This window comes from Dendrobates tinctorius, unplaced genomic scaffold (genome assembly GCF_039654945.1).
Source record: "Dendrobates tinctorius isolate UK_male_01 unplaced genomic scaffold, ASM3965494v1 ptg000163l, whole genome shotgun sequence".
Taxonomy (NCBI): domain Eukaryota; kingdom Metazoa; phylum Chordata; class Amphibia; order Anura; family Dendrobatidae; genus Dendrobates; species Dendrobates tinctorius.
Window position 1 is genome coordinate 8,192,948 of NW_027361830.1, and position 13,043 is coordinate 8,205,990.

At 51.3% G+C, this 13,043-nt stretch overlaps 1 protein-coding gene across 1 annotated transcript in view; it reads left to right on the forward strand.

Annotated features, from left to right (window-relative positions):
* Window positions 1-490: 490 nt before the first annotated feature.
* The window catches only part of PHLPP1 (PH domain and leucine rich repeat protein phosphatase 1), a 127,222-nt gene continuing 114,669 nt past the window's right edge, over window positions 491-13,043 (forward strand). Inside the window, exon 1 of the mRNA XM_073550183.1 lies at window positions 491-1,711. Within this exon, the coding sequence (XP_073406284.1) occupies window positions 814-1,711 (898 nt within the window). The 5' untranslated portion in view covers window positions 491-813. The remainder of the gene's footprint in view (window positions 1,712-13,043) is intronic.

Sequence of the window (13,043 nt, forward strand, 5' to 3'; positions counted from 1 at the left end):
CAATGTGGTCAACTATTAATTGGCCACCTGCGCCCTGAGGTGGACGACTGCACCCTGAGGTGGACGACTGCACCCTGAAGTGGACGACTGCACCCTGAAGTGGACAACCACTTTGCAAGAGATTGCCAATTTTGGTCATTTTTTCTTTGACAACTGTCATCTTCACACCCATGGCCACATATAATGAGGCCACATTGCTAACTACAGTAAAATAAATTCTTTGAAACCATTATTATGAAATATCTATAGCCAGGGATGCCCATTACCAGAACGCACTTAAAGGGGAGGTCTACTAGGACCACATTACCTAGGGTAACGTGTGGCGAGTACAATTGCGCCACTCTCCTGCTGACACAGCCGTTACTCCCCTTCCCAGTGAATGGTTTCATCTGTCAGACTGAATAACACCAGACACGGACTAGTCTCTGATCACTTGAGAGGTGTGCCCGCTCACAGTAGTTCACAGCTAGGAGCCACTGAGGAGATTCGCTAAGCCCACACCCTTGCCATTCCCGGCGGGCTATGACACCCGGACTACAAGTCCCGAGCTGCACCGCGCGGCCTGTGACGCAGCCGCCGTCAGAATGACAGGCTCTCCTGGCTGGGTGCTGGCCCAGTGACAGGCTGCTGCTTAATATGTATGAAGCTGGCAGGCAGGTCACACCCCTCGGTGCATGGAGTGGCGGGGCTGGCAATCTCCAGCAATTACAGACGGAGCCTTCGATCAACATCACCTCCATGATGGCGCACCGTGCAGCCGGCACTGCCTAGACGTGGCCCCCGTGGGATGCGCGGGATTGAGGCTTAGATCCGATGCTCGCTCGTCTGGAAGGTTCCGCCTCACAGTCCATGGAGCAGCCAGCGGCGGCAGCAGATGGGGAGAAGCAGCGGCCGGGGATGGATGGAGGCGCGACACTCGTGCTGCCCCCGGCCGGGAACTGCCACAGCTCCTCCGCCAACTCCGCGCTGCTGCTGAGGAGGAGGCGGCGGCTCAAGAGGAACTTGTCCGCGACCCCCCTGGGCTCCGCCGCCCCCTCCACCCTGGGGCCCGGCACCCGCAGCCTGGACAGGAAGACCCTGCTCAAGTACCGCCAGTGGGTGCAGCTGCAGCCGCAGGAGCGCGAGTGGGTGCGCGGGGAGCTGCGGAGGGGCTGCCTGCAGATCTACGAGCCGCGCTCGTCTCCCGGCCTCCGGCCGCTGCTCTGCACCCTGGACACCACGGCCGGCGAGGTGGCGGCCCGGCTGCTGCGGCCAGGAGGGGGCTCGTCCGGGGTGCTGAGGGTGCTGGGCCAGGCCCCTGATGCGGGCACCAGCGGCGAGCGGCCGGAGGTCTTCTCCGGCTCAGGGACCTGGGTGGGCCGGCCAGACTGCTGGGACCCCGAGGAGGTGAACGGAGTCCAGCCGGAGGACGCGGTGTGCCAGGGCCTGGAACTCTTCCACTGCGGAGCCGCCTCGTCCTCCTCCTCGTCGTCGGTGGAAGAGCTGAGCGCGGAGCCGCCGCCGCCCGCAGTCACAGTCCGGCCGCTCAGCCATGTGCACGGCTCCCTGTACGTGCAGCTCCACGGGGACAGCGGCCGCAGGCTGGAGCCGCACGAGAAGCCGCTGCTGCTGCAGAACGATTACCTCTTCCAGCTGGGCTTCCGGGACCTGTGCCGGGTGCAGGAGGAGGGCATGGAGCCCGAGATCGGCTGCCTCATCCGCTTCTATGCAGGTAGGGCTGTGCCCCTGGGAATGCCGGGCATAGGGGTCTGCCATACATCACCCAGGAGGATGGATATTGGGGTCTGCCATACATCACCCAGGAGGATGGTTAGTGGGGTCTGCCATACATCACCCAGGAGGATGGTTAGTGGGGTCTGCCATACATCACCCAGGAGGATGGTTAGTGGGGTCTGCCATACGTCACTCACCCAGGAGGATGGTTAGTGGGGTCTGCCAGGCATCACCCAGGAGGATGGTTAGTGGGGTCTGCCATACATCACTCACCCAGGAGGATGGTTAGTGGGGTCTGCCATACATCACTAAACCAGGAGGATGGTTAGTGGGGTCTGCCATACATCACTCACCCAGGAGGATGGTTATTGGGGTCTGCCATACATCACCCAGGAGGATGGTTAGTGGGGTCTGCCATACATCACTCACCCAGGAGGATGGTTATTGGGGTCTGCCATACATCACCCAGGAGGATGGTTAGTGGGGTCTGCCATACATCACTCACCCAGGAGGATGGATATTGGGGTCTGCCATACATCACTCACCCAGGAGGATGGTTATTGGGGTCTGCCAGGCATCACCCAGGAGGATGGTTATTGGGGTCTGCCATACATCACCCAGGAGGATGGTTATTGGGGTCTGCCATACATCACCCAGGAGGATGGTTATTGGGGTCTGCCATACATCACCCAGGAGGATGGTTAGTGGGGTCTGCCAGGCATCACCCAGGAGGATGGTTAGTGGGGTCTGCCATACATCACTCACCCAGGAGGATGGTTATTGGGGTCTGCCAGGCATCACCCAGGAGGATGGTTATTGGGGTCTGCCAGGCATCACCCAGGAGGATGGTTATTGGGGTCTGCCAGGCATCACCAAGGAGGATGGTTATTGGGGTCTGCCATACATCACCCAGGAGGATGGTTAGTGGGGTCTGCCAGGCATCACCCAGGAGGATGGTTAGTGGGGTCTGCCAGGCATCACCCAGGAGGATGGTTAGTGGGGTCTGCCAGGCATCACCCAGGAGGATGGTTAGTGGGGTCTGCCATACATCACTCACCCAGGAGGATGGTTAGTGGGGTCTGCCAGGCATCACCCAGGAGGATGGTTAGTGGGGTCTGCCATACATCACCCAGGAGGATGGTTATTGGGGTCTGCCATGCATCACCCAGGAGGATGGTTATTGGGGTCTGCCATGCATCACCCAGGAGGATGGTTATTGGGGTCTGCCATGCATCACCCAGGAGGATGGTTATTGGGGTCTGCCAGGCATCACCCAGGAGGATGGTTATTGGGGTCTGCCATACATCACCCAGGAGGATGGTTATTGGGGTCTGCCATACATCACCCAGGAGGATGGTTATTGGGGTCTGCCATACATCACCCAGGAGGCTGGTTAGTGGGGTCTGCCAGGCATCACCCAGGAGGATGGTTAGTGGGGTCTGCCATACATCACTCACCCAGGAGGATGGTTATTGGGGTCTGCCAGGCATCACCCAGGAGGATGGTTATTGGGGTCTGCCAGGCATCACCCAGGAGGATGGTTAGTGGGGTCTGCCAGGCATCACCCAGGAGGATGGTTAGTGGGGTCTGCCAGGCATCACCCAGGAGGATGGTTAGTGGGGTCTGCCATACATCACTCACCCAGGAGGATGGTTAGTGGGGTCTGCCATACATCACTAAACCAGGAGGATGGTTAGTGGGGTCTGCCATACATCACTCACCCAGGAGGATGGTTATTGGGGTCTGCCATACATCACCCAGGAGGATGGTTAGTGGGGTCTGCCATACATCACTCACCCAGGAGGATGGTTATTGGGGTCTGCCATACATCACCCAGGAGGATGGTTAGTGGGGTCTGCCATACATCACTCACCCAGGAGGATGGATATTGGGGTCTGCCATACATCACTCACCCAGGAGGATGGTTATTGGGGTCTGCCAGGCATCACCCAGGAGGATGGTTATTGGGGTCTGCCATACATCACCCAGGAGGATGGTTATTGGGGTCTGCCATACATCACCCAGGAGGATGGTTATTGGGGTCTGCCATACATCACCCAGGAGGATGGTTAGTGGGGTCTGCCAGGCATCACCCAGGAGGATGGTTAGTGGGGTCTGCCATACATCACTCACCCAGGAGGATGGTTATTGGGGTCTGCCAGGCATCACCCAGGAGGATGGTTATTGGGGTCTGCCAGGCATCACCCAGGAGGATGGTTATTGGGGTCTGCCAGGCATCACCAAGGAGGATGGTTATTGGGGTCTGCCATACATCACCCAGGAGGATGGTTAGTGGGGTCTGCCAGGCATCACCCAGGAGGATGGTTAGTGGGGTCTGCCAGGCATCACCCAGGAGGATGGTTAGTGGGGTCTGCCAGGCATCACCCAGGAGGATGGTTAGTGGGGTCTGCCATACATCACTCACCCAGGAGGATGGTTAGTGGGGTCTGCCAGGCATCACCCAGGAGGATGGTTAGTGGGGTCTGCCATACATCACCCAGGAGGATGGTTATTGGGGTCTGCCATGCATCACCCAGGAGGATGGTTATTGGGGTCTGCCATGCATCACCCAGGAGGATGGTTATTGGGGTCTGCCATGCATCACCCAGGAGGATGGTTATTGGGGTCTGCCAGGCATCACCCAGGAGGATGGTTATTGGGGTCTGCCATACATCACCCAGGAGGATGGTTATTGGGGTCTGCCATACATCACCCAGGAGGATGGTTATTGGGGTCTGCCATACATCACCCAGGAGGCTGGTTAGTGGGGTCTGCCAGGCATCACCCAGGAGGATGGTTAGTGGGGTCTGCCATACATCACTCACCCAGGAGGATGGTTATTGGGGTCTGCCAGGCATCACCCAGGAGGATGGTTATTGGGGTCTGCCAGGCATCACCCAGGAGGATGGTTATTGGGGTCTGCCATACATCACCCAGGAGGATGGTTAGTGGGGTCTGCCAGGCATCACCCAGGAGGATGGTTAGTGGGGTCTGCCAGGCATCACCCAGGAGGATGGTTAGTGGGGTCTGCCATACATCACTCACCCAGGAGGATGGTTAGTGGGGTCTGCCAGGCATCACCCAGGAGGATGGTTAGTGGGGTCTGCCATACATCACCCAGGAGGATGGTTATTGGGGTCTGCCATGCATCACCCAGGAGGATGGTTATTGGGGTCTGCCATGCATCACCCAGGAGGATGGTTATTGGGGTCTGCCATGCATCACCCAGGAGGATGGTTAGTGGGGTCTGCCATGCATCACCCAGGAGGATGGTTAGTGGGGTCTGCCAGGCATCACCCAGGAGGATGGTTAGTGGGGTCTGCCAGGCATCACCCAGGAGGATGGTTAGTGGGGTCTGCCAGGCATCACCCAGGAGGATGGTTAGTGGGGTCTGCCAGGCATCACCCAGGAGGATGGTTAGTGGGGTCTGCCAGGCATCACCCAGGAGGATGGTTAGTGGGGTCTGCCATGCATCACTCACCCAGGAGGATGGTTAGTGGGGTCTGCCAGGCATCACCCAGGAGGATGGTTAGTGGGGTCTGCCAGGCATCACCCAGGAGGATGGTTAGTGGGGTCTGCCAGGCATCACCCAGGAGGCTGGTTAGTGGGGTCTGCCAGGCATCTCCCAGGAGGCTGGTTAGTGGGGTCTGCCAGGCATCTCCCAGGAGGCTGGTTAGTGGGGTCTGCCAGGCATCTCCCAGGAGGCTGGTTAGTGGGGTCTGCCAGGCATCTCCCAGGAGGCTGGTTAGTGGGGTCTGCCAGGCATCACCCAGGAGGCTGGTTAGTGGGGTCTGCCAGGCATCACCCAGGAGGATGGTTAGTGGGGTTTTCCATGGGACTGCTGTTATAGATGGCACTGCGGGGGTCCCACAGTCTCTGACCGTTCAGTGACTGGCATGGAATTTAGAGGTGGGCACCCTTCAGTGACTGGTGTGTAAACACGTAGTTGTGTGTGGGTGGGACGTTCCACGGCTGTAATGAGTGGCACAGCCCACTGGCACTATTGGTGGTTGTACATGGGAATGGCGCCCACTCTGGCCCCGCAGACGGCTTTATCAGAGTTGTGCTCCCATGCTGCGGTATTCCACTAGCTCAGTGCTGGAGAGTGGCACATTCCAATGGTGCCGTATTAATCATTAATGTGGTACAAATATTTGGATGGGACTTGGCCTGGCGGTATCTGCCTGTCACTCTCACTACCTGGGTATTCGGGGGAGGATGGCAGGAAAGATGAGCGGCTCACTGAGGGTGACCCAGGGCGGCGCACCCAGGAACATCCCGCCTGCAGCTGCTCCATTCTCATGGCTCCTAGAGGGGTCTAACTGGCTCCCAAATTCCACTCCATTCTGTCCACCCCCCGCAGGGGCAGGATGTGGGCACCCAGCGGCCACCTGACAACCCGCTTCTCAGATGAGCAGCAGAGGAATAATAATAATAATAATCTTTATATAGCGCCAACATATTCCGCAGCGCTTTACAGTTGAACAGTTTCAAACACAACAGTCATAAGTAACAACGTTAACAATACAATAATTAAAGCGAAATAATGTAGGCGGCGGGATAAATGATCTCCGCTCTTCATTTTAGGGGACACCCGCTCTAAAATACCTGACCACACAAATGGGATGTCTGACAGGAAACCCACTTTCTGAATGACCCCTTTAGGGTAATCTCATTAAATAAAATGGGACCCCTATTAAGCACAGCAGAGAGCTGCTATGAAGAGCTCAGGTGTGCCTGCAGACAGCACATTTAAATGGGCAAGGTGTAATGCTTCACTCCCCCTGCGGTGGCGCTCTAGGGAAAGTCTCCCCCAAAATGCAAATTCAGCTAGTTAAACATTTATATAGAGGACTTGGTTCTATATAAATCCTGTCGGTAATGCACATTTTAGTGTTTGTAGTTGGAGATAAATTCCTTTTGAATCCATATGCTGCTGACGAGGGCGCACTGATGCCCCCCTGGCGTGGCCAGTGTCTGCGCTGTTGTGCCCTCTGGCATATCAGCACAGCGAGCGCTCCTTTATTTGCAACCAAAAAAATACTTCTAGCATGATTTCAGTATAAACATACATTTTATAGTCCTGTATAGGTAGCTTTTTGGGGTCACGGTCTCCATTTAAAAAACCCCATTTCCACCATCTTATGGTTTGCCATCAGTGGGCACTACTGACAGTGAATGTATCCATAGTGGGCAACATTACTCGGTATCGTCACTTTCTGCTGTAGTATTTCATGGGGAAATACTTGTTGCCATGTACTTTGCCAGCTGGTTGGTTGGAATAGAACACGGCACCTTTGTGTACATGCCCGCGTCCCCTACCCTCAATCAGCCATCTTTGCCCAGTTGGCAGTATCAAAATCTCTCCAAACTACTTAGAAGACTTCCTAAAGGGAAGTGTGGGGTTTTGGAGCCTTCACTAGGGAGCTGCCATATTTTTTTACTTCGGCCGGCCGCCCCAGTGGCATGCTGTGACTTGTCAGGTGAATGAGGCGCCCTTTTCTCTGCTCGGTTTTCTTCAGTTTGCAGCTAGACCTCATGCCCGTCCCATGCACGTTATCTGTTGTGTAAGGTTGTAACTTGAGATGATGATATGCAGCCGTCTGGAGGGAATTAGCCAAGGTGCTTGTTCACGATGCTCATAAAGTAAGTGACATGAGCTTTCATTTTCCTGTGAGTCATTACTGTTTATACATGGCGCTCGGGTGATGGAAGGGATCTGTAAACTCTTATGTAACCTCCGCCACATATTGGGGGCTCCTTTCTGTATGATGTGCCCTGTGCTGGAAGCGCCACACTCAAAGATGGCTGAGGACAAGGGGCGTCTCCTGATTCCATTGAAGGACTAGAACCCATCTTGCAGTGGGTCTTCCCACCAGGAATTCCTAGCATTGGCTTAGGTTGTAAGCAGTCCTACATTTTGCTGTATGAATGGGCGGCCGCTGAATTCAGATACATGTCTTGTGCTGTCTCTCTGAAGTGGCTTTTGGAAGGAGCAGAAGTATAATTTTAAGAGCTATGTACTTATCTTTCAAAGTGCAACGATTGCCAAAACTATAACACCCACAGAAGCGTTCATTATCGAAACCTATTATTTCCACAAATTAAAGGGAATCTGTCACCAAGTTTTTACCATATATTATATCTATGAGAGCAGCATAATGTAGAGACAGAGACCCTGGTTCCAGTGGTGTGTCGCCTACTGGGCTGCTTAATGTAGTTTTCATTTACTGCTGCTAAAATGATCACTAGAGGACTAGTAAACCTGCTGCCATGTAGTCCTCCATGTTTATGAGCTCTATATATCCCTGCCACCACTATTTGGCAGCTTTCTGCCTATGCAGTGTAGACAGAGCTGTCAGTGATGTGGGTGGGGTTATCCAGAGCTAAGCTTTAAGAGAACTGCAAGATCTGCAGCAAGCAGCCCAGTAAATGACCCCCCCCCCCCATATCATGCCACTCTCACACGGGGTAGCAAAAACTGGTGACGGATTCCTTTAAGGGGGTTGTATGTGACTAACTTATTGATTTCCGATCCTTAAAGTATTGGATCATTAGGGTCCAACCCCAGCACCGCAACCAAGCAGCTAATATCTACTCCTGCAGTGGTCGCTGTTCCTCCCAACATCGGCTGTGAACTCCCCAGCTCCATACACTGATGAGTGACTGCTGCCAAGCTCTGCGGTTTGTCTGCATTAGTCTTAAGGCTCTGTGCCCACGTAGCGATTCTGAGGCAGAATAAACCTGAGCAGAATCGCACACCCTGCTCCCAGGAAACGCATGCGTTTTTTGACGCGCGTTTGTCAAGCGTTTTTGCATGCGTTTTCCTAAACGTGTTTTGGCCAATATAATTGATGGTATGCGGAATCGCATGCGATACTGCAAAATTAATGAACTGCGTTTTTAACAGCTAAGCGTTTCCGCAGCGGTTAAAAACGCACCATTGGCACAACATGTACGTTTTTCATTAAAAATCAATTGGATGCTTTTCTTAAGCGTTTCTGACTTTCTGCAGCAGAATCGCTTGTCTAAAAGCACTGCAGGAACGCTTAAAAAATGCTACGTGGGCACACAGCCTAAATGAGCTTTCCATCCCATAAACATTCAGCATGTTATTAACATGTATACCGTGCTGTACATGTAAGGTCCACATTTGGGGGATTTGTGTGGAGCTTCCCGAATTATACGCATAACGAAGTTCTTTCAGATTCGTAATTTCTTATTGCAGTAGGGCTCTTGAAAAACAAGTGTCACCCATGTTTCTATGTCTTGTAACGTATGACATCGCATTGAGTAACATGAGTATGCTTCCAGTGCCCGCTATAGGAAATATATGGCAAATCACAGGTGCGGGCAGCAGTGGACCTCCGTAACTTCTGTGTTTTAGTATCTTTAAATAACTTTTATAATCTACTTAGTAAAAACTTACCCCCAGTCTCCTGATTATCAAGGGCCCGATTCGTGGAATAGTTTTTAGCAGGATATTGGCAAAAAATAAATCTCAAAATGTTCCATAGTTTTGTGACTTTTGGTGTTTTACTCCAAATTTGGCCACCTTAACCAAAGTTGGCACAGCTTTGCCATGGCATGGTGAAGCCTATCCAATTCATCAAAAGTTATCCCACTTTAGTGGCATTATAATCGGGAGAGCATAGTTGAGGCAAGCGTCCCGATGGATCAATCCGTCTGGAATGCCCATCCCAGTAATCATAAATTATTATGCTAGAAATGGAACTTGACTAGCATGGATGAAAACTTCTTCCTGTTTCGGTACGATATCCTTGTGTCTATACCCATTAGCTAGAAGCAGGTTGATGCCTGAGCTCTTGAATGAATGAATGAATGAATGAATGATCGGCTGGTAGATTGTTCTGCTGAGGCAGCCATCCACATGTTGGCCATTAGTCATCCAATCTGGCAATGTTCAATGACGTCGGGCGAAGGTTGAACAATTTTCGTGAGGTTTTGTTTTTTTTTTTTCCCCCCTTTCAAAGGAAGATTTCTGGTGGACCCTATGAATGTTCTTTATGGGTTAAATGGTTCATTTTTGTTAACTTTAGTCTGTGTATGGGCATCTTTTAGTCCCTGCTTGGTACCTGCTTTTTACATTGCCCCTTACAAAATAAGTGAGTTCTGTTAGCGTAAGGATGTGCATTTGTGTAGATTGTTTCCATGCCCTTTGCGTTATTGTAGATCATTTTCTTTGACTTGTAAAAGATTTCCTGACGGGAGTGAACAATTTGTCGTGTGGTCGGACGACTGTACATTGCCCATGGGTTCCATTCATTCACATCATCCCTGTCGGTGGAGTTTACGGCAGTACTCGTGCTGTCATGTAATCTCGCTAGTGACCGTGTTTCCTACTGGAAATCCGAGTTGTTAAATTCCACAGGTTCTATTTGCACATTTGTGAAGGTTAATGGAGCTTATGTCATAGGAATGTAAATGGAGTCGTACACCATTACTATTCTGTACAGCTCTGGGCTAAGCTCACCTGCTTCATTCTAAATCTAGATCAATGTCTACTGATTCAGGGGCAGCGTATACAGTCACTTGCTGCAAGCAGAGATATTTGAGGAATGCTATGTGATGAGCATAAGACTTTCTTTTCTCCCCTCCTCTGGAATGCATGGAATCTGGTCACATACACTTGCATGGAAATGGGTTTGTTCTTCTGCTTTAATTTTGTGAGCTGATTAAGTTACTGAGTTGCGCTTGGATCCCGGCATTGTGCCAGCTGTCCCAACACCCATCCGTAGAAATTAGGCCCTTATGTGACAAGCAATGTTCGTTTACCGGTAAAGATGGCATTCTTCTTATGTCTAGAAGTTCCTATGTCTTGTCAATAAGACCGTTATCTTTACAGGTGTTGGTGGCATCTTGATTGTGAAGTGCAGCAGCGCCCGGCCTCTTCTCTGGTCACATAAGCCGAGACTTCGAATTTTTAGTCTGTTGTGTTCTCATTTAGGGCTCATTCACATATCCAAGTTCTCCACGTACTGGAAGAACGGACGGAGTGTGAGCCGGGTTTCATCCATATATTATTTTTTTTCTTTTTTTTTCTTTTTGAACTTGAAGTTAAAATGAAAAAAAAAAAAATTCTCCTCGTTCATTCTGACAGTTAATGAAATTCAGACTGGCATTGACAATTTTGATCCAACCCTCTGATTGGCCCAGACATGTGAATCGCCCCATAGACTCACAAGTATAAGTTCTACCCTTTAAAGGGAATCTGTCACCCCATTTTTCGACTGAGCTGCCGGCACCGACATCAGGGGCTTATCTACAGCATTCTAGCATTCTGTAATGCTGTAGATAAGCCCCTGATGTAACCTGAAAGAGAAGAAAAATGAGTTAGATTATACTCACCTTGGGGCGGTCCGGGTCCGGTCTTGGTCCGATGGGGGTCGCGGTCTGGTCCGGCGCCTCCCATCTTCTAACGGTGACGTCCTCTTCTTTGCTGCCTGTCGTGGTTATGGCGCAGGCGCACTGCTCTGCCCTGTTGAGGGCAGAGCAGAGTCCTGCAGTGCCCTGGTGCCAGGAGGGGTCCTGCGCACTGCAGTATTCTGCTCTGCCCTCAACAGGGCAGAGCAATGCGCTGGAGCCACGACAGGCAGCGAAGAGGAGGACAACACCCATCAGACCAAGACCGGACCGCTGTAGATAAGCCCCTGATATCGGTGCCGGCAACTCATAGTCGAAAAATGGGGTGACAGATTCCCTTTAAAAGCACAGATAGCACTAGTGTGTGACTGGATGAGCCCTTATCCTGACCACTACTTTCGAAATTTGTATAAATTGCCCCCCAAAAAACAGGAATCTGATGCCTTCCAGATCCATGGATGGCGCTCTGTATTGCCTTTTTTTTCACTCACAGCGGTGATGTTCTTTTGCTCCCTTCTTTCCAGAGCCATAACTTTTTTATTTTTCTGTCAATATGGCCATGTGAGGGCTTATTTTTTGCGGGACGAGTTGTACTTTTGAATGACACCATTAATTTTACCATGTAGAGTACTCGAAAATGGGGGAAAAAAATTCCAAGTGCAGTGAAATTGCAAAAAAAAAGTGCAATCCCACACTGGTTTCTTGCTTGACTTTTTTGCTAGGTTCACTAATTGCTAAAACTAACCTGCCATTATGATTCTCCAGGCCATTACGAGTTCATAGACACCAAACATGTCTATGTTCTCTTATCTAAATGGTGAAAAAAAAATTCCAAAGTTTGCTAAAAAAAAAAAATTGCGCAGTTTTCTGAGACCCGTAGCATCTCCACTTTTTGTGATCTGGGGTCGGGTGAGGGCTTATTTTTTGCATGCCGGGCTGACATTTTTAATGATACCACTTTTGTGCAAATACGTTCTTTTGATCAGCCGTTATTGCATTTTAACCCCTTTCCTACATTAGACCTACTATTCCGTCCATGTGACCTGGGACCGAAGTCCCAAGGACGGAAAGGTACATCTAGCGCGATCAGCTGTGCTCACGGGGAGGGATTATCACAGCTGACACTCGGCACTGTCAGGGGCGGTCACGGACCGCCCCCCGACACACTGCGATCAAACATGATTGCAGTGTATCGTCGGCATAGGAGAGAAGCGTGCAGGGAGGGGGCTCCCTCCATGCTTCCCTGAGACCCCCACAGCAGCTCTGCTCCAGGGCCTCCTTTCCTGCAGGTCTCGGATCCAATATGGCGGCGGGGGCCTGCAGGGAGCCGGCTCCTCATGCCTGCAAAGCGCCGGCATGAGGAAGCCTGTGCAGCGCCTGTGTCAGATCGCTGATCTGTCACAGCTATCTGTGATGTCAGATCAACGATCTCACACATGAGTTATGTACCACCTGGGGCAATGTAATAAAGTTAAAAAAAAAAGTGTAAAAATAATTTATAAAAAATCGCTAAATTAAAAAAAAAAACTCAAACGAGCCGCCAGACAGCGTCATCAGCGAAAAAATAAGTTGTTTTCCCGTATTTTTATTTAGATTTTTACAATAAAAAGTGTCTTTTAGCATGCGACAGCTGCCAAAAATAAAAACCGCCATAAATAGTAAATCAAACCCCCGTTATCACCCCCTTAGTTAGGGAAAAATACTAAAATAAAAAAAATGTAGTATTTATTTCCATTTTCCCATTAGGGTTAGAGCTGGGGTTAGGGTTGGAGTTAGAATTGCGGGTTTTCACTGTTTTGGCACATCAGGGGCTTTCCAAACGCGACATGGCGTCCGATCTCAATTCCAGCCAAAAAAGTAAAATGGCGCTGCTTCCCTTCCGCGCTCTGCCATGCACCCAAATAGTGGTTTATCCCCACATCTGGGGTATCAGCGTACTCAGGACA